Source organism: Centropristis striata, chromosome 7 (assembly GCF_030273125.1).
Source record: "Centropristis striata isolate RG_2023a ecotype Rhode Island chromosome 7, C.striata_1.0, whole genome shotgun sequence".
In the NCBI taxonomy this organism is placed as follows: Eukaryota; Metazoa; Chordata; class Actinopteri; order Perciformes; family Serranidae; genus Centropristis; species Centropristis striata.
This window is the reverse complement of record NC_081523.1, coordinates 35,241,637-35,263,396: the sequence shown is the minus strand read 5'-3', so window position 1 is coordinate 35,263,396 and position 21,760 is coordinate 35,241,637. Positions and strand designations below refer to the sequence as shown.

Here is a 21,760-nt window from a genome sequence, read left to right as displayed (position 1 = left end):
CACACACACACACAAACACACATACACACACGCACACACACACAGCAAGCAAAACAAACCAGGTGTTACAAGAGGAAATTCAGACAGTTTGTAAAATATAGTCAGGTGTGTTTGTGTGTGCGTATGTGCCTGTGTGTGTGTACGTGTGTGTGTGTGTGTGTGCATGTGTGTGTGTGTGTGCAGGTGTGTGAGATTGTGTGTGTGTGTGTGTGTCTGTGTGTGTGTGTGCGCGCGTCCATGTATGTGTACCTGCAGCAGCTGCACCGTGTGGTTCAGAGCTCTCAGCTGTTGGCAGGTGTCTCTCAGCTGATCTGCAGTCAGCTGATCAGACTCACTTTTGGACCTGCTGAGCTGCCGTAGCTTCCTGTTGAGGCGCTCAAGGGTCTCCTGGTGCAGCTCACTCTGAGAGCCCAGCTGGTCACATGACACACCACAGTCAGTCCCAGCATGCACTGCTGCGTTTACACGTTTCACCTTATTTTATTAAAACCTTTGTGTGTTTCTGACTCTCATCCTTTCTGAATATACAGTTAAAACATGTTGACCAGGCCGTGTTGTTGTCAGCTTCACCTCTATGACCTGATCATTATTCTTCACTCTGACCCTGTTTCCATTTAGCAGTAACATGCGGTCTTACTGATCCGAATACAAGTGGACAGCTCTCAGTCTGTGTATTCTCACCTGGCAGTAGCTGCATCTTCAATGATTCCACTTCCCCGCTCTGTATGTAAGGGCGTTTTCACACCTGAAAGTCCGAACCAAGGTCCGTGTTCTGTTACATTGTCTACATTTGGTCCTGTTGGTTTTGGGTTCACCCAGCAAAAGGAATAACGGACGTTACGAGACAATTCTACTGGACAGGTCATCTCCCTGTGTACTTCCGCGGCTCAGTTTGTTTTGGTTACGCTGCGTTGTTAGGCCGGCCGGCATCTGATGTCAGTGTTACTTCCTTAACGTGTTTACACTAAATGAATCCAGCGAGCCACCTTTTACCTGTGCTAATACTTTTGATGGTCTTTTGCTACCAGCAGCACCAGCTTAATGAGCAATACATGAGAGTGCTTGGTATTCGCAAGATGAGCCTCCTCATCATGCAAAAACTGTATCGCCGTCGTCAGGACAGGAGTAGAAAACGGCTCGCAATCCTGCCAGTTATGGCAAAGTCTTTTTCTGTACCATAATTCGAGAGCAGTAGAAGAAAAACTTCCTGTCACTGATACTGCAAAAGGTTCGGACCTTGGTTAGTTTGGTCTGGACCGAGACCACCTCCTAAAGTCCGGACCAAACGAGATAGGTGTGAAAGCTCCCTAAATTAACACCTTTTAACCGTATATCGGCTTGTTGCAATACCAATCTTCCTTAGCCTACAAAATAAAGTTTGAGAAATGTCTGTATGGAGCACAGCTGCTTATAGATGTTCCTCATGGCTCCCTGAGTGTCCTGGACATATCCTGTGTTCTGTTATTTTCCTCTTCTCATTTCTAACCGGCATGTTACAGGTGTTGTCCGTACACAGCCGGTGTCTCCTATCTTTCTCTCGCTTCCTCACTCAAGCTGGACTCATGCTGGACTTGGGGATCAGAAGACCGGGGCCAACACAGAGACTGAGACACGGAGGTCGGCAGCATAAAGCCTTGATGGTGCCTGTGATCGGCTCTGTGTATGTGCATGTGTTGTGGTCCATAAATAAAAGATAACTGAATCGTCTCTGCGCTCTGTGTCATTATATGCTGAAAGAACCCACAGTGGCATCAGAGAACACCATAAAACATTGTAATAATTGCTCTTAGCACAGCTGGACGCAGTGTCTGTAACTGCCGTTTATATGCAGCCGTCAATAACCAAGTGATAGGCCTGTTTTGATAACGGACGCTTTTATTTTGAAAGGATGAAAAGAGACTTCCTGTCGATGGTTAAACTAACTCAGTGAGATTAAACTGTAAAGAAAACATCAAGGAGTTCAATGTTTTATGTTTTAGCCCCCAAAGAGACGTGAGGTTAGTTTTCACAGTAATCTGCGTATCTAAATGTGTTTTGTGAAAAGTGTTGGATCAAATTAAACCTAGTAATTCATTCGTCATTAAAAAATGAGTAGAGTAGGCAGTCCCTAATGTGTACAAGAGTCACATACCCGTTCTCTCTACTATCTGAATGTGGACACATGAACCACCTCCCAATGTGATTTTTGACATCTGATCTCAAAGCGTCCTGACAGTGTTTTCACCGTATTTAGAGCTGTCCACTTGTGTTCGGATGGTAATGCTAAATGGAAACAGGGTCTCATTTAGAACAAAAAAACATAAAATCTGAATTATAAAATTATAAAATGTTTTTTACTCTCAGTAAAGAATTGAACATCTACTTCTATATTTTATACTTTTTTTAAATACTATTTTTATACTAAATATATTTGGGTTAGCCATCTTATCTGTGCTGCTGAAGGTTTTCAGTTTGTAACCTTCAGGACATGCAGCTCTGTCTCACCTGCTGCAGCAGCGTGTCTCTCTCCTGCAGGGCGTCCTGAAGCTGCAGGCCACTCTGCTCAAGCTCCGCCTCCTGCACAACATGTCATATATTTCATAAAAATAACAAAAGAATACATTTTAATATAAATCAAACTTGAGTCTCAGCATTAATATATAGTAGGCATTGATGTATTTCCATATTTATACAACATTAATTTATTAATTTACGTGTGAAAATAAATAAATAATTCGTTTTTTTTATCCCTTTAGTTCCATATATATTTCAGCATTAATGTTGTCATTGTTCTGCACTGCTGAGATCATCAGAAGAAATCTGTGTGATTAATTCTGTGTTTATGGATCAGTTCTGAATGTGTTTGATCACTGAACTCTGGTTCTGGTTCTGGTACTGACCAGTTTGTGTTGGACGTGTCTGTTTCTGCTCTGAGACCTCTGCAGTCTGACTCTGAGTCTCTGCAGCTCCTCCTTCAGCCTCCAGTCTGAGTCCTGGTCCTGCTGCACGCCACCCAGCACCTGGGCCTCCAGCTGGGCTATCCGGTCCTGATCCTGGACTCTCTGGGCCTCCATCTGGGCAATGTGGTCCTGGTTGTGGTCTAGCTGTGCCTGCAGTCTGGCGATCTGTTCCTGGCTTTGGTTCTGGTCTTGCTGCAGCTGTTCCCTGCTGGTTCTGGTCTGTTGGATGGTCCTGTAGAGCTGCTCCACACTCCTGGACAACATGTCCTCAGAACTGCAGGAGGACGGACAGAGTTCAAGGACACTTCAGTGTTTATAAACCTGGACTAAAGGGGACAGTGGTCTTTAAATTGGGTCAGTGTTGAGGCTGCAGCCTGTAAACAGACTGATATGATTCTATCGTGGCAGCTCTGGTGGGAGGTGGTTTATTATCAGCTCTACCAGGTCTCTGAGAGACTGTTTAAGACTTGACTCATCTACTTAACATGAAGAATCCAATCTTTCTTTTTGAAACTGAAAAAGAGCTTCATAACAGCATTGTAGTTGTTTGTTCTTGGTCTGCTCCTTTAAGACTCAAATGGCTCAAATGGTAGAGCGCTCGCTTAGCATGCGAGAGGATCGATGGCCGCATTCTCCACAGACTCTTTAGTTTCCTCTCTGACCCTCAACCAGCCAGTTCAAGTTACTCCAAGGCACCTCGAAGCACCAAACACATGTTGGAGAAGCTGCAGTGATCCTGCAAATTATTTGTTATATTTAAATAATTATTAGAATTGGAATTGGAATGTAAACTGGGACAAGGACAGAAGTCTGATTAGATGCCAAAATCTTATTTTTATCAGCTCGATTAAACTGTGCATGTAAACACACTGACTGTGTAGCACAACCTTCGATGAGACTTGAACAGCTGTTGGTCTGTTCATGTCAGAGGTAACTGGACAAGAGGATTCGGTTAGGTTTAAGTCGAACTTCTGTAGAAGATTAAATTGTGAACTATTCCAAAAAATTGAGGCTCATTCTGACTGGGATCCTGAGAGCTGAGTCAGTCTGAGTCCTGCAGAACTTTACCTTATTCAGATAAGAAGCTGCATTGAGACTTTTTCTCAGGTGTGTGCTTACTCTTGGCCTTCCAATCTGCTCTGTCTCTTTTAGCCTGTTGATAGACAGCTGCAGACATTCAGACCTCCACATGTGACACAGCTCTAACTGCCCAGCTGACTGATTTCTACTGCAGGAGAACAATCTACAGACTGCTTCCAACTCTGCAGGATTTTTTTTTTCTTGGTCTGCCCCTTCAAGATACAGGGGAATTAGCTCAAATGGTAGAGCGCTCGCTTAGCATGCGAGAGGTAGCGGGATCGATGCCCGCATTCTCCATAGAGAGTTTTGACCCTTTCTGCTCTGACACTGAGCAGAAACACCAACAGATCTCTCCTGTCTGGCAGGTCCAAAAATATGTGACTTCCCTCCCTGAACTGGTAAAGCTCCACCAGTCAACTCATTTATAATGCATTGTTAATATATTAGGCATTTATCTATTCATTTCCAAATTCATTCATTCATTCATTTTATGTATTTAAATAAATATTTTTATACATTTATTTAAACTTTTGTGTATGATTTTATCATTCATTTATTAATGCTATGCTATCAATTAATGCAATGCTATAATTTTATGTGTATTTATTTAGGAATTATATATCCTTCTGGAAATGTTTGCATGTCTCAGACCATTTTCTGAGCCCGGCCGGAGCTTGTGCTGGTTCTCAGTTAGTTCAGCTTGAGAACCTGCTCTGAACCTGTTTGCTTTTCCTCAGAGAGCCTCGTCATCACGTCACTGCCAACGTCTGTATGTCTCCACCTCTCAGCCAGTATAGTAACAGCAGACTTCATGTCTCTACAAAACATCTGCTGCTCATCTTCATCACTATGGACGCCCAAAACATTCTGATTAACACTCAACTAACATGTTAATGTTGGACTCTGTTGGAAGCTAACGCTAGCGTTAGCCCGCTAGTGCTGGCACGCTAGCCCGCTAACGCTAGTCTGCTAGCCTGTATCAATCACGCTTCAGTAAAACAAATCACATAAACGAATGACATTGTTTTAGTTGGTCTCTCTCGACAGCACTGAGTTGGTCTTGGTCTTGCTAGCCCGCTAATGTTAGCACGCTATCGCTCGGACATTAACGTTAGCACACTGTCGATCGCTGTAGAGAGACAGACAGGTCAACGAGCTGAAGAGAGATAGGCTAGTCAGACAGACGAGGTGGCCGAGTGGTTAAGGCGATGGACTGCTAATCCATTGTGCTCTGCACGCGTGGGTTCGAATCCCATCCTCGTCGGGCTGATTTTGACTATGAAAGAACTTCACCAACAACTCCAACTGGGTCTCACTCACAATCCTCTGGTAAAGCTGTCAGAGTTATAGTTTGGGCGTAGGACGCATAGATGCGCCACCAACACGCACCAACAGCCTCATTGGCTATATATTAAAAATGCAGGAAGATTTCTGAAAAAGGGAGATGTAACTGTTTTTTTAGATCGCTCTAACAAAGCTAATTTTCATTTTTCTTAAAAAAAACATTTGTAGACGTTCAGGAAGAACTCAGGACGCTCAAAGTGATGTCGGATCAATGATAGGTATTATGGTTTTGCCAAAAATGCTTTCTGTTCGAGGCCAGAAATTCCAGTCTGTCAACCTCTGGCTGCTGTCACTGTTCAGGAACATTGGCAGTTGGTGGCAGTTAATTCTGTTGATTGCTCTGCTCTGATTGCCTTTGATCCTTTGATGTGATTACAGTTACAGATACACAAAAATCAAATAAAAAAATCAAAATTATTTTATTCATCCCCAAGGGGAAATTCAGTAAGTCTGGTAGAATCTCTTGAAGAATGAGACAGCCTGATGGCTGTAGGAGCGAAGGATCTTTTGAATCTCTCCGTCCTTCAACGGAGGGAGAGAAGCCGTCCACTGCTCACACACATGTGCGTAAGCGTGCACACTCCTCCAGATACACATGCTTCAAACACACACGCACACACACAGGTAACATTATGTGATTTTAATTACACACACACACACACACACACACAGGTAACTTTATGCGATTTTCGTTACGCACACACAAATGCGCGCGTAAGCACGCACACTCCTCCAGATACACGTTTCACACACACACACACGCACACACAGGTTGCTGTATAAATAAATACTTTAAAAGGAATGCGTGTTGTAGGTGTGCTCCTTGTATATTATATAGTTTTATAACATTACTAGTATTAATTGTTTGAAATCTCTGAAGAATCTCATCATAGTGTACACACACCGGCAGCAGCCCCCGTGGCCCTTTCAGAATTTCCTCAGAGGAAATTTTCTAATTCAATTTAATGATGCTGTTGTATGAGATCTTTTACAGTAATACTGTAGTCTTTGTACCTGTACTTGTCCTCGTCCAGCTCCTCTGGTTCACTCTGAACCTCCTGAAGGTCCAACATGGCAGCTGTGATCTGGTCCAGCTGGGTCCTGGTCTGGTCCAGCTGAGTCCTGGTCTGGTCCAGCTGGACCTGAAGTCTCTGGACGACGTCCTGAAGAGATGATTTCTCTCCCTGCAGACAGATATCAAACGCAGTGTTTCCCCTACATTCGTTCACCAGCGGCGCACCGCCACTGCTGAATTACGTGCACCGCTGCTGAAATTTCCCATGATCATTAATATCAATGCGCCACTAATGATTTCTACTAAATACTTTAAAAGGAAGGCCACAGTGGCCACACCGAGGCCACAGTGGCCTTGATGCCCCACTCACACTGCCCCAGTTAGTTTTGCGTTTCGGCGTTATGTTGCTGTTGACAGCCTGGTGGTAGCACAGCGCTTTGTGTTGCATCTCGCTTGTATGAAAAGTGCTTTACAAATATTACAAGTCTGACTGATTGATTGATTTATTGATTGATTTAGCGACTTCTAGACACTTTTTGGACAGCCAATAGCTACTTTCCTTACTGACGAGTTGTCAACACTACTCATGGCCACAGACACAGCAGCACCGCTGCTGAAAAAAGGTTCTAGGGGAAACACTGAAATGGATCCAGATCCAGAATGTTCCGTCCAACCTCAGTTTAATAAACTCTCTCTCACATGTTTTACTCTGCCAGAAGAAAACAGCAACAGATTTTATTTGTCACAGAAATGATTATTGTTCAGTTTGTGTGATTGTTTGTGACCTGCAGCGTGTCGATGGTGGACTCCAGCTGAGACTCTCTGATCTCTCTGCTCTGTTTCTCTTTTTCTACAGCCGCCTGCAGAGCACCACACTGCAGCTGCACACACACACACACACACGCACACACATATATAAATAAATCCTCTTAGATCAGCTTTTCATTTGTTTTTAAAAGTTTTTAAACTTTTGTTTTTATCCATCATGTTTTTTGACTATTGCTATAGAAAATATGATTAAAGAGTTAAACGTGGCAGAGTGTTACGGCGTGTTACCTGTCCCAGGTTCACCTGGCGGGTTAGCTCCTCCCTCAGCTGCTGTAGCTCTGCATCTAGCTCCACCTGCTGTCTGCTGCTCTCCACCTGTCTGTCTCTCAGAGCCTCGGTCTCCATCCTCAGCACAGACATTTCCTCCTGCTGGGCAGACATGTCCTGAAGACAGACAGAGAGACAGACAGACAGGCAGAGACAGACAGACAGAGACAGTCAGAGAGAGACAGACAGAGAGACAGACGAACAGACAGACAGACAGACAGAGACAGACAGGCAGACAGACAGAGACAGACAGAGAGACAGACAGAGAGACAGACAGACAGAGACAGACAGACAGAGACAGTCAGAGAGACAGACAAAGAGACAGAGAGAGACAGACAGATAGAGACAGGTGGACAGACAGACAGAGACAGACAGACAGACAGACAGACAGACAGACAGACAGACAGAAATATAAAACACATTTTCCACACACACTGACCTGTCTGTGTGTGCGGGCGGAGTCCTCCAGCCTTCTACAGTGTCTCTGTGTGTCCTCCAGGTGGAGCTGGAGACTCTGATTATCAGCCTGCAGACTGAGGACCTGCTGCTGAGCACACCGAGCCTGGCACACACACGCAGCGTTCTGTAGTTATTCTTAAGAGTAAAACGTTGCTATGGCAAAAGTGCTGATCAAACAGGATTAAACCCAAACAAGGACAAGGTCCTGTTAGTCCTAAAGACCTGTCAGTCTCTGTGTTCCTCAGCTGCTTCAGACAGCCCTCTGCTGGTGACGGCTGTGTATTACACAGACTGGAGACCAGTTTAAAGTGACAGAGCAGCTCCTCTGTGTGTGACACAGACCACCAACTGGTGCACCCTCCCTGGTGGGCTAGTGGTTAGGATTCAGCACTCTCACCGATGTGTTCGATTCCCGGTCAGAGAAGCTCTTTTACTGCACTTAGTTGTCTCACTAGTTTAATAAAATCAGTATTTTCTTAATGGTATTGTTTATGTTGTGAAAACAATTTTTATTATCGGTGCATGTTTTCAACAAAAATACCTAAATGTTTCAATATATAAATGTACTTTTGTCTGATCTGGTAAAGTGGTTTGTTTGTTTTTAAGTAAAACATGTACCGTCTATAAAGCCCTTTTCAGGCAAATCTGGGATTTGTGGTTTTGGGCTACATAAATAAAATTGACTTGAATTTACTTGATTATATTATTCGTCCATCCATTCATCCACCTATTTTCCTCCGCTTATCCGGGGCCGGGCTGCGGGGGCAGCAGGCTAAGCAGGGCATTCCCTCTCCCCAGCCACAGCATGCAGCTCCTTAACCACCTTAACGACTTCTGCTAGGGATATTGACAAGTTTTCCCCTGAGTCTTCAGACTCTGACTCCCTCACCGCTGGTGTCCAGCAGCGGGTTCTTAGGTTGCTGCCACGACAGGCATCGACGACCTTCAGGCCACAGGTCTGTGTCAACAATTGAGGCTTTGAACATGGCCCATTCGGACTCCATGTCTCAAACCTCACCCGGGATGCTGGAAAAATTCTTCCAGTAGTGCTAGTTGACAATCCTGCAGACAGGGGCCTCCGCCAGTTCACCCTCACTACATGTATGGGTTTGCCAGGTCTTCCAGCAGTCTCCCCCACCACCTAATTCACCTCACCACCAGGTGGTGATCAGTTGACAGCTCTGCTCCTCTCTTCACCCGAGTGTCCAGAACATGCGGCCACAGATCTGACAATACGATCACATCGATCATCGATCTTAGAGTGCTGTTCCTCCCAATCACCCCCCTCCAGGTACCATCATCGTTACCCAAGTGAGCGTTGAAGTCTCGCGACTTGCAGCCGCACGGAGGTGACCCTCTCGTTCCTCGGGGAGAACTCCAACACAGCGGCACTCAGCCAGGGGCTTGTGAGTATCCCCACACTCCGGAAAAGGAGAGAGTCCAGCCTCTCTCAAGGAGAGAGTAAGGAGGTGTGGAGGTGGGCCCAACTATCTCCCGCACAAAATCGCCGTACCCGCCTTTGCCTGCCGCCCAGCTCACACTGCATCCGACCTTTTAGCCTCACTCTGTGGGTGGTGGGCCCACAGGTCGGCAGATCCATGTTTCTTGTTCGGGCTGAGCCCCAGACACTCGCCTGGGGTCCCGGGTCTGACTCCAGGAGAGGTCCTGGTTTATCCGTGCCTCGCGAGGTACACTTGTTTTCATGGTTCCGCTTCATAAAGGTGAATCGCTCTTAGTCTATATTATTTGTGTAAAACATAATAAGTGAATTGTTTCTGTGATTAAAGTTTGATTACAAACAGGAGGAACATATTAGATTAAATGGGTCTCTACCTGCTCTCTGAGACCTCTCAGATACTCCTGAAGTCCACTGATGATCCCCTCCAGATCCTTCTGAAGAGCCTCGTTAGCCAGAATCTGACCTGAGGAGGAGCAGGGGGAGGAGGAGAGAAAGAGAGACAGGAGGAGGAGGAGCAGGAGGAGGAGCAAGAGAGAAAGAGCAGGAGAGGAAACAAGGAGAAGTTAAACTTTAAAACTGTTATAACTCTGTCAGCCAATCACACCTCTCCCGCCTGAGACGGCCTCTCTGATGGTTCTCACCGTCCGTCAGCTGTTGCTCCAACTCTTTTATCTCTTGCGTCTCCATGGCGATGCGTGACAGCATGTCGTCAAGACGACCCTCCAGCTCGCTCTGCATGCTGCTCATCCTGTCCAGCACCTGTCTGCACCTGGACTCCTGGGAGCTCACCTGGGCCTGAGGGAGACAGGCAGCCAATCAGAGCAGGGCTTACAGCACGCTGCTCTCCTATTGGTTACTGTCCGGACCACAGATGGATTGGTTCATTTGTGCAGCTTGGAAATTGTAATCTTTTTGATCTTGATCTTTGCAAGTGCAATTAGTGAGTCAATTAAATACAGTAAAATATGTTCCCTGAACTACAGAGAGAGGACAGTAAACTGATGTAGAAACTCTGAGCAATAGAGGCTCTTAACTTTTTTAAAAAAGGAATCTGTTTCAGACAGGAGGCAGATGAGGAGACTCTGGAGGGCACATTTCAGTTATTTTCAAGTACAAGTACTGAGACAACAAGTACAGTAAAAGGAGTTCCCTGACCGGGAATCGAACCCGGGCCGCGGCGGTGAGAGCGCCGAATCCTAACCACTAGACCACCAGGGAGGCTGACACTGTGAGCAGCTGCAGAAATGTGGGTAGTGTCTTCAGGCGTCTTCCACCTCTTGTTCAGTTGTAACTGAAGCCGGTTCAAAGTGCAGCCATAAGCCTCTTTCATAGTGCGTTCCCTCAAATGTCCCGCTATATTGCCGGACAGATCTGTGCCTTTTCACCTTAGGGTGTTCATAGCGACGCCACAAGGGGTGATATTCATACCCTTTCATATTGCAGTCCGGAGTCGTGGAACGAGGTGAAGGATAATGGGAGGAGATGATAGTCAGAGCAGCAGCAGTGCCCATTAGCACAGTGCTAACAGTGGTCTTCCTTCACATGAACACGTTTGTGTGTCACAGAGGATTACCAGCTCTTTGAGTTCTCAGTCTGTCAGTCCGAGGAGAGAAGAAAGGTTAAAAGAGGCTGTGGAGAATGCGGGCATCGATCCCGCTACCTCTCGCATGCTAAGCGAGCGCTCTACCATTTGAGCTAATTCCCCTGACTTTTAAAGGAGCAGACCAAGAAAAAAAAAAGTCCTCCAAAGGTGGAAGAGGCCTGAAGACACTACCCACATTTCTGCAGCTGCTCACAGTGTCAGCCTCCCTGGTGGTCTAGTGGTTAGGATTCGGCGCTCTCACCGCCGCGGCCCGGGTTCGATTCCCGGTCAGGGAACATCTTTTACTGTACTTGTTGTCTCAGTACTTGTACTTGAAAATAACTGAAAATGTGCTCTTAAGTCTCCTCATCTGCCTCCTGTCTGAAACACATTCCTTGTTTTAAAAACGGGCTCTTCTGCCCGTCAGGTGCCTCCATGGTTGAAAAAGTTTTGCTAAAGTGTCCTCTAGAGTGGTGAAAACGAGAGAAAGTGCCTTATTGGCTGCCCTTTACACATGAAAAAAAAAAATGGTGCCCCATACAATAAATGATGATGATGTGCCCTCTAGAGCAAGAATATGGCAAACCAAAAAAATATGTAGTTAACTAATGAGCTGCAGACGTCCCTCTCTCTTGATAGCCGACGAACGGGGAATGCAAAAGAGGCGTTGCTTTCATGTTGCGTGGCTATGACAAACAGCTACATCGAGTGAACTAAAAACTAGTAACCTGTCCGTCAGAGGTGGTCCAATCACATATACCGTTTAGTAGTCACAAGCTAACATTAGCTAACAATGTTGGCCATATTATGCTCTAATATGTATCAACAGACTATAATTGGGCCATTTATTGCATTTCAGGCATTTTAAAATTTGACCAATTCTGACAAAACTTCTGACATGAGTCAGTAAACTATAGTCAGTAAAAGCTTGAAATCTGACGTTAGCGCAGCACATGAGAGTCTGGCGGGCTGCCACAGTCTAGGTTATTAATGGGAAACCTTGAGAAGACTTTTACATATTAACTCACTTCAAAACAAGACAATAACACCTCAATCAAATGTTGCTGTACCAAAGCATTTATTCATCTAATGCCAATCTTCAAAATGCTGCAGCTCAGATTCATCTTAGATTTCAGATTCCAGCTTTCCTCAACACTCCCTGTCCTCCTCAACACTCCTTATCCTCCTAAACACATCCTGTCCTCCTCAACACTCCTTGTCCTCCTCAACACTCCTTGTCCTCCTAAATACTCCTTTTCTGCACTAAAAGACAGAACTAGCTGGAGTTGGACAGTAAGCATACCGTATTTCCTGCTGATACAATCTAAATTACACATAAAGTTTTCTAATATCCTCCTGGAGAGTTTTCTCAGTTTGTTTTTTATTCTCCAGCTGGTAGCAGAGTCTCCACTTCTTCTGCAGTGCATTGTGGGACAGCAGCGTCCACCACCAGAGACACTCAGAGAGACAGGTGGAGTCAAACCGACATATTTTAGTTCATTTAGGCTCATCTGGTCACTTTACAGAGTGAACTCAGACACAGAGAGGATTCATGTACTCACACAGTCCTTTCAGTCCCACAGAGAGCCGTCAGGGCTGCTGGGTGACATCACCTCCTCCTGCTGCTCCTCCTCCTGCTCCGCTTACTCTACCAGCTCACAATAAACATCTCTCATCCACCTCTCTGTGCTCTCAAACACGCTCCCTCCTTCATCTCTCTGTTCTTCTCTCCGTTACAAACTTCCTCTCCTCCACTCTTTGAATCAACACAGGAAACATTTCTCTCAGCCAATCGGAGGGCAGAGCTGCAGAGTGACATCTCGTCCTCTGCCCAATGGGAGAGGTGTAAAGCAGGGAAGCCCTGCCCCTCAGCAGGGGGAACCGGGGGAGTAGTCCGAGGCTCTTAAAGAGAGACAACCTGTTGATCTGCAGAGCCTGAAGCTTCTCACAGCAAATAATCAGATCTCATGAAGAGTTTTTTTACACAAACTACATGTCAAGACTGTCAGGACCATAAGTCAACTGCACTGAACAGCAGAAGTTGTTTTTCTCCTTTAGAAACAGGAATCAACAGGAAGGAGAGGAAAGGGGGGAGGGGGCTCTGTGGACAGAGTGTTAGAGGCTCGGAAGACAGAGACATGGGGGAATTAGCTCAAATGGTAGAGCGCTCGCTTAGCATGCGAGAGGTAGCGGGATCGATGCCCGCATTCTCCACAGACTCTTTTAACCCTTTCTGCACACAGTCTCACAAATGCAGTCTGTTTTCTGGATGAAGAGATTCACACAATCAGCACAAAGAGCAGCTGATCCTCCAAGACGTACCAGCAACAGAGTGTTTAACGAGGCAGCAAGGTACTCACAGCAAATAACTCCAAATAATCAGATCTCATGAAGAGTTTTTTTTACACAAACTACATGTCAAGACTGTCAGGACCATAAGTCAACTGCACTGAACAGCAGAAGTTGTTTTTCTCCTTTAGAAACAGGAATCAACAGGAAGGAGAGGAAAGGGGGGAGGGGGGCTCTGTGGACACGTTGTTAGAGGCTCAGAGGACAGAGACATGGGGGAATTAGCTCAAATGGTAGAGCGCTCGCTTAGCATGCGAGAGGTAGCGGGATCGATGCCCGCATTCTCCACAGACTCTTTTAACCCTTTCTGCACACAGTCTCACAAATGCAGTCTGTTTTCTGGATGAAGAGATTCAGACAATCAGCACAAAGAGCAGCTGATCCTCCAAGACGTACCAGCAACAGAGTGTTTAACGAGGCAGCAAGGTCTTGGTCTGAGCAGTGAGTCAAATCAGGGAGATCGTTCAGCTGCATTCTACCAGAGACTCCAGCAGGGGGAGCTGATGGCTGCAGAAGCATTTGGGTCCATTCATTTCAATACAGAATGAGAAAACTTCTCACTTGATTTATTACCTCAGAAATGTTTTTTTGGACAACACTATGGTCTCAATCACTAGTAAAAAATCTTCTTCTAGACAATCTGAATAATAGTGTAAATTATGACCCCATTTAGAAGAAAATAGAAGATAAACAATCATATGATTTGGGGCATGGCTACCTTTGACCGTCAGGTCACTAACAAGGCAAGCCGTCATCAGGAGAGAAGCAGAACAATGCGTATCCACGGCAACAGGTCAATAAAGTTATATATTTTAAAAAAGGACGTTTAGCGGTTTGGTCTTATAACTTTGACCCTTTCACTGTATTTTCACTTCATGACAGTTTATTTGAGAGTTTTGTTCATTAAATGTCTTGTTCAGTGTTTGGTTGGACTAACAGACACTCCAAGGAATCACTGGTCAGTGTTCAGGTCAGAAACAAACATTTAAAACTAACATCAGTTAATGCTCCAGTTAATGCTAACATGAGTCTGTCAGGTTGAGGTGTAGAGAGGCGTGTAGTCAGTGATCAGATCCCTCTCGCGCCTCCACAGTCCAGATATGGTCTGCTCAACGTTTCCAAAAACAAGATGGTGACGAGTGTAACACTGAACTCGATGCCTCAAACAGGCCACAAACCAATGAGACGTCACCGTGACTAAGTCCATTATCTATACAGTCTATGGTTGTAACAGGCGAGTATCTAGCCTGTACGAGATCACATATTTAGAGAACACACTACTCTGTCTCCTGCCTGTCTGTGAACTAAATGATGAAAAACACATTGGCTGTTTGCCTAATTATTGTTTCTCAAATACAATATAACAGTGTGATTCCAGGGTAGATACTCTGAGCAGCAGAAGTTGTTTCTCTCCTTTAGAAACAAGAATCAGACAGGAAGGATAGGAGAGAGGAGAGTGGGGGGTGGGGGCTGCCGGCTCGAGGGTCAGAGAACAAAGGCATGGGGGAATTAGCTCAAATGGTAGAGCGCTCGCTTAGCATGCGAGAGGTAGCGGGATCGATGCCCGCATTCTCCACAGACTCTTTTAAGCCTTTCTGCACACAGTATCAGACATGCAGTCTGTGTTCTGGATTGAGACAATCAGCACAAAGAGCAGCTGACCCTCAGAGACAGACCAACAACAGAGTGTTCAACGTCAGGAGGAATAACGCCAGCTAAAACACTCTGGGGTTGATCCCTGGGGATTTTACAGCAGGTAACTGTAGCTGTTGTTACAGACTTCAGGTCAATCAGATCACCTTTATCGTTTCATGGGATTTTAATGTTAAAGTTTACAAACAGTTGAGATATATGAGGAGAAACTGATTTATGGAGCATGGATACTCTTCATCTGGTTTCTATCAGAGCAGCAACACATCATCAGAATTCTGCACATTAACACTGAACTCACTTCAGTGTTGGACTCAGTTTATCTTCCTAAACACTCCCTGTCCTCCTAAACACTGGGTAAGAAAAGCAGAAATTTTAACTTAATTGAAAATTAGATTTTGCTCAACCATGCATTTGTTTTTTAACATTTGCAATCTCAGTCTAAAAATGGTAAATTCAGGGGAATTGTTAGCATAGCTCAGCACAGACTCTCTGATCATTCCACCACTGAAACAGATCCAATATGTGGGGCATCAGCTTATTGTGGGACATCAGCTTAGTGTGGGACATTAGCTGAGTGTTTGGGACATCAGCTCAGTGTGGGACATCAGCTCAGTGTGGGACATTAGCTCAGTGTGTGGGACATCAGCTCAGTGTGGGACATCAGCTCAGTGTGTGGGACATCAGCTCAGTGTGGGACATCAGCTCAGTGTGTGGGACATCAGTTCAGTGTGGGACATTAGCTCAGTGTGTGGGACAACAGCTAAGTGTGTGGGACATCAGCTCAGTGTGTGGGACATCAGCTAAGTGTGTGGGACATCAGCTCAGTGTGTGGGACATCAGCTTAATGTGGGACATCAGCTAAGTGTGTGGGACATCAGCTAAGTGTGTGGGACATCAGCTAAGTGTGACATTCACCGTCAGTCTCTAAGTTGGTAACACTCCTGCTGCGTCGGTTTGTTGTCACATTAACTCCATTGGCTAGCCGCTACAAAAGTACCACTCAGTCGCTTTCCATCAAATATACAGATAGGGTTTTTCAACCAGCAGCGAGTGCTTGCGTTGTTTTCAACTGGTTCCAACTTGTGGACCAGCTGTGAACCGGTTTTCCTTTCCACCGAGAGCCTCGTCATCACGTCACTGTTAATGAAAATTGGTAACGCTGAGTACCGATACCAATTCCCAGGTACCGGGTATCGGTTCAAATGTGAAAGGTACCCATCCCTATTTCTTGTTGTTGTACCCAGAGATGGTGTTGATTCCTCTCCACATTTCACGGATGTTGCTGTTCTGTAGATTTCTCTCCAATTTCTTCTTGTTTTCCACCTTTCCTATCTTTAGTCTCTTCTTCAACTTATATTGTACTTGTTTGAGCCGTGCTTTGTCACCATCTCTAAAAGCTGCCTTCTTCTCATTGAGGGTTGCCTTTACAACACTAGTAACCCAAGGTATTTTATTGTGCAAACAGCGTACAGTCCTAGTGGGTATGACTGTGTCTCTACAGAAGTTGATGTAATCAGTAAAGCAGTCAACCTGTCTGTCAATGTCCATACTGTTCTCCTCTGTTTCCAGCAACACATTCCAGTCTGTACATTCAAAGCAGTCCTTTAGAGCTTCAGGAGCCTCTGGTGTCCATTTCCTGACTGTGAGTTTAGTTGTAGGCTGCCTCCACACACCGAGATTGTAACAAGTCTCCAGAATAACTAAGTTGTGATCTGATCGTCCAATTGGGGGCAAGGCAGTAGCTCTATAAGCTTGTTTGACATTAGCATACAGCAGATCAAGGGTTTTATTTTCTCTGGTGGGAAAATTAACAAACTGTGTAAATCCTGTCAGGTGGGTGGAGAGGCAAACATGATTGAAGTCTCCTCATATTATCAAGAATGCTTTTGGGTGTTTAGTCTGTATCCTAGCAACAAGGTCATGTAGAACTTCACATGGAACTTCAGCTTTTTTCTTGCCTTTTTTCTTGCCAGTAGCTTTAGCATCTTTGTCTGATCTTATGACAGTGAAGCCAAGTAGATCCACATTGGAGTCTGAGATGTTTTGATTCAACCATGCTTCAGTAAAACACAAGAGACTACACTCACGGTGTACTTTCTGAGTCTTCACCAATATCTCCAGTTCATCAGTCTTGTTGGGCAGAGAGTTGACATTCCCCATGATGACTGAGGGCAGAAAAGTCTTATATCTCCATTTCCGAGCCTTAACTTTTGCACCAGCACAACAACCACGACAACACCTCTTCAACTCAACTGGAATAGGGTGATGGTGTCCTCCAGACTTGCTCCATTTCAATGAGAAAAGCTCCTCTCTTGAATAAACTCTTCTCTCCACAGAAGTATCCATCAAAAATATTATAAAAATACATAAAGACTTAGCAAATTTGTGCAAAATCATAGAGCTACCAAACTTTGCTGCTCCTCCATGAAGTGCATTCCAGAAAAAGAGGAAAAAAAAGTCAGTTCAAGAAAAGCAGAATACGGGCATCAATCCCGCTACCTCTGACATGCTAAGCCGGCATCTTGAATGAGCAGACCAAGAAAAAAATCATGCAGAGTTAGGAGAAGTCTGTATATTGTTTCCTGCAGTAACAGTAGAAATCCTCCTGCAGCTGCTGTCAGCTGATCACATAGAGCTGTGTCACATGTGGTGGTCTAAGTGTCTGCAGCTGTTAACAGGCTAAAAGAGACAGAGCAGCTTAATAATAGAGGTGGGGGGGAAAATCGATACAGCATAGTATCGCGATATTTTGCGTGGCATATGAAACTAGAAGATGCAACGAATCTATAGGCACCACGTAAGGAAATTGTGTCGAAAAGTTGTTGAAATAATGCTGCAAAGTTAAGCTTTTTTTATGTTCCATGGTGATTTTCAAAGTGCTCATGTGACCTCTGACATCATGCTATCTCAATGAAAATAGGCTCTCTAGGTTTGAGATCAGTTCAGTTCAGTTTGACTGAATACCTTGTTGGTCAGTCTGTGGGTTTGATTCTCATTGTGGACAAATAAACGGACTGAAGTAAGATGAATACACTGTAAATTTTCTCTGATTGGACGAAACAATTCTTGATTAAATTTAATTTTGTGTACACAAAATGCAGTTAAAGAGTTAAATCATGGTCTCTGAAGATTCCCACCTCTACTTATTAATAACTCTAGGATGACTGCAGCTTCTCCAACATGTGTTTAGTGCTTTGAGGTGCCTTGGAGTAACTAGAACTGGCTGGTTGAGGGTCAGAGAGGAAACTAAAGAGTCTGTGGAGAATGCGGGCATCGATCCCGCTACCTCTCGCATGCTAAGCGAGCGCTCTACCATTTGAGCTAATTCCCCTGAATTCCAAAGGAGCAGACCAAGAAAAAAAAATCCTCCAGAGGTGGAAGAAGCCTGAAGACACTACCCACATTTCTGCAGCTGCTCACAGTGTCAGCCTCCCTGGTGGTCTAGTGGTTAGGATTCGGCGCTCTCACCGCCGCGGCCCGGGTTCGATTCCCGGTCAGGGAACATCTTTTACTGTACTTCAACAAAGTTTCAACTTGTGCACCAGCTCTGAACCTGTTTTCCTTTCCACAGAGAGCCTCGTCATCACGTCACTGTTAACGTCTCCACCTCTCAGCCAGTATAACAACAGCAGACTACATGTCTCTACAACACATCTGCTGCTCATCTTCAGCACTATGGTGCACCGCTGCTGAATGAATGTAGGGGAAACACTGCATACTGGGGTCTTCCTGTCAGGTAATCTGTGATCCAGGAGATAAAGGAAAGACCAGTCATTAACAGCTAGCAGCTAGCTGCTGCATCTCCGCTAATACTCCGATCTTCAACTCAGGAATATTACCTGCCACTTTACTCCAAACTGCCTCCCTGAAATTAAATCCCTCGGACTCCTGCGTCATCCTCGATACGTGCACAGAGCAGCCCGACTCAACTTTGTTTACTCCAACCACGCCATGCCCACAATACTGTCTGACCGGTGCTCCGCCGCACAGCTACCACGTCATCACAACAAATCACACGTGCACTTGCAACCTTTTTTTTTTTTCTCCTCCGTGCACTTGCAACCTAAGAGCGCTCCTCTGCTGTCTTTGATACCACTGTTCACTCAACAATAAAGCACTGCTCATCCTGGATTTTATATTGTTTTGATATATTTTTTAAAGTTTATATTTTGAGAAATAATTATGTTGAATTGAGAAAAATTAGTTTTTATTATTAAACAAATTAACATTTATTACCACATAAACAAACGCAAAAGACTGAAAATTGGTACCGCTGAGTACCGATACCGATTCCCAGGTACCGGGTATCGGTACCATATTGGTTCAAATGTGAAAGGTACCCATCCCTATTTCTTGTTCTTGTACCCAGAGATGGTGTTGATTCCTCTCCACATTTCACGGATGTTGCTGTTCTGTAGATTTCTCTCCAATTTCTTCTTGTATTCCACCTTTCCTATCTTTAGTCTCTTCTTCAACTTATATTGTACTTGTTTGAGCCGTACTTTGTCACCATCTCTAAAAGCTGCCTTCTTCTCATTGAGGGTTGCCTTTACAACACTAGTAACCCAAGGTATTTTATTGTGCAAACAGCGTACAGTCCTAGTGGGTATGACTGTGTCTCTACAGAAGTTGATGTAATCAGTAAAGCAGTCAACCTGTCTGTCAATGTCCATACTGTTCTCCTGTTTCCAGCAACACATTCCAGTCTGTACATTCAAAGCAGTCCTTTAGAGCTTCAGTAGCCTCTGGTGTCCATTTCCTGACTGTGAGTTTAGTTGTAGGCTGCCTCCACACACAGGGATTGTAACAAGTCTCCAGAATAACTAAGTTGTGATCTGATCGCCCAATTGGGGGCAAGGCAGTAGCTCTATAAGCTTGTTTGACATTAGCATACAGCAGATCAAGGGTTTTATTTTCTCTGGTGGGAAAATTAACAAACTGTGTAAATCCTGTCAGGTGGGTGGAGAGGCAAACATGATTGAAGTCTCCTCATATTATCAAGAATGCTTTTGGGTGTTTAGTCTGTATCCTAGCAACAAGGTCATGTAGAACTTCACATGGAACTTCAGCTTTTTTCTTGCCTTTTTTCTTGCCAGTAGCTTTAGCATCTTTGTCTGATCTTATGACAGTGAAGCCAAGTAGATCCACATTGGAGTCTGAGATGTTTTGATTCAACCATGCTTCAGTAAAACACAAGAGACTACACTCACGGTGTACTTTCTGAGTCTTCACCAATATCTCCAGTTCATCAGTCTTGTTGGGCAGAGAGTTGACATTCCCCATGATGACTGAGGGCAGAAAAGTCTTATATCTCCATTTCCGAGCCTTAACTTTTGCACCAGCACAACAACCACGACAACACCTCTTCAACTCAACTGGAATAGGGTGATGGTGTCCTCCAGACTTGCTCCATTTCAATGAGAAAAGCTCCTCTCTTGAATAAACTCTTCTCTCCACAGAAGTATCCATCAAAAATATTATAAAAATACATAAAGACTTAGCAAATTTGTGCAAAATCATAGAGCTACCAAACTTTGCTGCTCCTCCATGAAGTGCATTCCAGAAAAAGAGGAAAAAAAAGTCAGTTCAAGAAAAGCAGAATACGGGCATCAATCCCGCTACCTCTGACATGCTAAGCCGGCATCTTGAATGAGCAGACCAAGAAAAAAATCATGCAGAGTTAGGAGAAGTCTGTATATTGTTTCCTGCAGTAACAGTAGAAATCCTCCTGCAGCTGCTGTCAGCTGATCACATAGAGCTGTGTCACATGTGGTGGTCTAAGTGTCTGCAGCTGTTAACAGGCTAAAAGAGACAGAGCAGCTTAATAATAGAGGTGGGGGGGAAAATCGATACAGCATAGTATCGCGATATTTTGCGTGGCATATGAAACTAGAAGATGCAACGAATCTATAGGCACCACGTAAGGAAATTGTGTCGAAAAGTTGTTGAAATAATGCTGCAAAGTTAAGCTTTTTTTATGTTCCATGGTGATTTTCAAAGTGCTCATGTGACCTCTGACATCATGCTATCTCAATGAAAATAGGCTCTCTAGGTTTGAGATCAGTTCAGTTCAGTTTGACTGAATACCTTGTTGGTCAGTCTGTGGGTTTGATTCTCATTGTGGACAAATAAACGGACTGAAGTAAGATGAATACACTGTAAATTTTCTCTGATTGGACGAAACAATTCTTGATTAAATTTAATTTTGTGTACACAAAATGCAGTTAAAGAGTTAAATCATGGTCTCTGAAGATTCCCACCTCTACTTATTAATAACTCTAGGATGACTGCAGCTTCTCCAACATGTGTTTAGTGCTTTGAGGTGCCTTGGAGTAACTAGAACTGGCTGGTTGAGGGTCAGAGAGGAAACTAAAGAGTCTGTGGAGAATGCGGGCATCGATCCCGCTACCTCTCGCATGCTAAGCGAGCGCTCTACCATTTGAGCTAATTCCCCTGAATTCCAAAGGAGCAGACCAAGAAAAAAAAATCCTCCAGAGGTGGAAGAAGCCTGAAGACACTACCCACATTTCTGCAGCTGCTCACAGTGTCAGCCTCCCTGGTGGTCTAGTGGTTAGGATTCGGCGCTCTCACCGCCGCGGCCCGGGTTCGATTCCCGGTCAGGGAACATCTTTTACTGTACTTCAACAAAGTTTCAACTTGTGCACCAGCTCTGAACCTGTTTTCCTTTCCACAGAGAGCCTCGTCATCACGTCACTGTTAACGTCTCCACCTCTCAGCCAGTATAACAACAGCAGACTACATGTCTCTACAACACATCTGCTGCT

The 21,760-nt window shown here is 44.7% G+C and overlaps 1 protein-coding gene and 12 non-coding genes across 13 annotated transcripts in view; 8 read left to right on the top strand and 5 right to left on the bottom strand.

Moving 5' to 3' along the window:
- Positions 1 to 21,760, bottom strand: part of cntrl (centriolin) — a 42,631-nt gene that overhangs the window by 2,924 nt on the left and 17,947 nt on the right. The window contains exons 10-18 of the mRNA XM_059338051.1: positions 10,033 to 10,186; positions 9,766 to 9,854; positions 7,913 to 8,035; positions 7,435 to 7,590; positions 7,164 to 7,259; positions 6,378 to 6,547; positions 2,880 to 3,213; positions 2,485 to 2,556; positions 250 to 414 (exon numbers count right to left, since the gene is read on the bottom strand). Of these exons, the coding sequence (XP_059194034.1) occupies positions 250 to 414; positions 2,485 to 2,556; positions 2,880 to 3,213; positions 6,378 to 6,547; positions 7,164 to 7,259; positions 7,435 to 7,590; positions 7,913 to 8,035; positions 9,766 to 9,854; positions 10,033 to 10,186 (1,359 nt within the window). The remainder of the gene's footprint in view (positions 1 to 249; positions 415 to 2,484; positions 2,557 to 2,879; positions 3,214 to 6,377; positions 6,548 to 7,163; positions 7,260 to 7,434; positions 7,591 to 7,912; positions 8,036 to 9,765; positions 9,855 to 10,032; positions 10,187 to 21,760) is intronic.
- Positions 4,244 to 4,316, top strand: trnaa-agc (transfer RNA alanine (anticodon AGC)). The gene has a single exon. It is a non-coding gene; the product is annotated as a tRNA-Ala (tRNA).
- Positions 5,202 to 5,283, top strand: trnas-gcu (transfer RNA serine (anticodon GCU)). The gene has a single exon. It is a non-coding gene; the product is annotated as a tRNA-Ser (tRNA).
- Positions 10,538 to 10,609, bottom strand: trnae-cuc (transfer RNA glutamic acid (anticodon CUC)). Its single transcript has one exon. It is a non-coding gene; the product is annotated as a tRNA-Glu (tRNA).
- Positions 11,024 to 11,096, bottom strand: trnaa-agc (transfer RNA alanine (anticodon AGC)). Its single transcript has one exon. It is a non-coding gene; the product is annotated as a tRNA-Ala (tRNA).
- trnae-cuc (transfer RNA glutamic acid (anticodon CUC)) lies at positions 11,198 to 11,269 on the top strand. Its single transcript has one exon. It is a non-coding gene; the product is annotated as a tRNA-Glu (tRNA).
- trnaa-agc (transfer RNA alanine (anticodon AGC)) lies at positions 13,115 to 13,187 on the top strand. The gene has a single exon. It is a non-coding gene; the product is annotated as a tRNA-Ala (tRNA).
- On the top strand, positions 13,538 to 13,610 carry trnaa-agc (transfer RNA alanine (anticodon AGC)). Its single transcript has one exon. It is a non-coding gene; the product is annotated as a tRNA-Ala (tRNA).
- Positions 14,826 to 14,898, top strand: trnaa-agc (transfer RNA alanine (anticodon AGC)). The gene has a single exon. It is a non-coding gene; the product is annotated as a tRNA-Ala (tRNA).
- trnaa-agc (transfer RNA alanine (anticodon AGC)) lies at positions 18,234 to 18,306 on the bottom strand. The gene has a single exon. It is a non-coding gene; the product is annotated as a tRNA-Ala (tRNA).
- trnae-cuc (transfer RNA glutamic acid (anticodon CUC)) lies at positions 18,406 to 18,477 on the top strand. Its single transcript has one exon. It is a non-coding gene; the product is annotated as a tRNA-Glu (tRNA).
- On the bottom strand, positions 21,357 to 21,429 carry trnaa-agc (transfer RNA alanine (anticodon AGC)). The gene has a single exon. It is a non-coding gene; the product is annotated as a tRNA-Ala (tRNA).
- Positions 21,529 to 21,600, top strand: trnae-cuc (transfer RNA glutamic acid (anticodon CUC)). The gene has a single exon. It is a non-coding gene; the product is annotated as a tRNA-Glu (tRNA).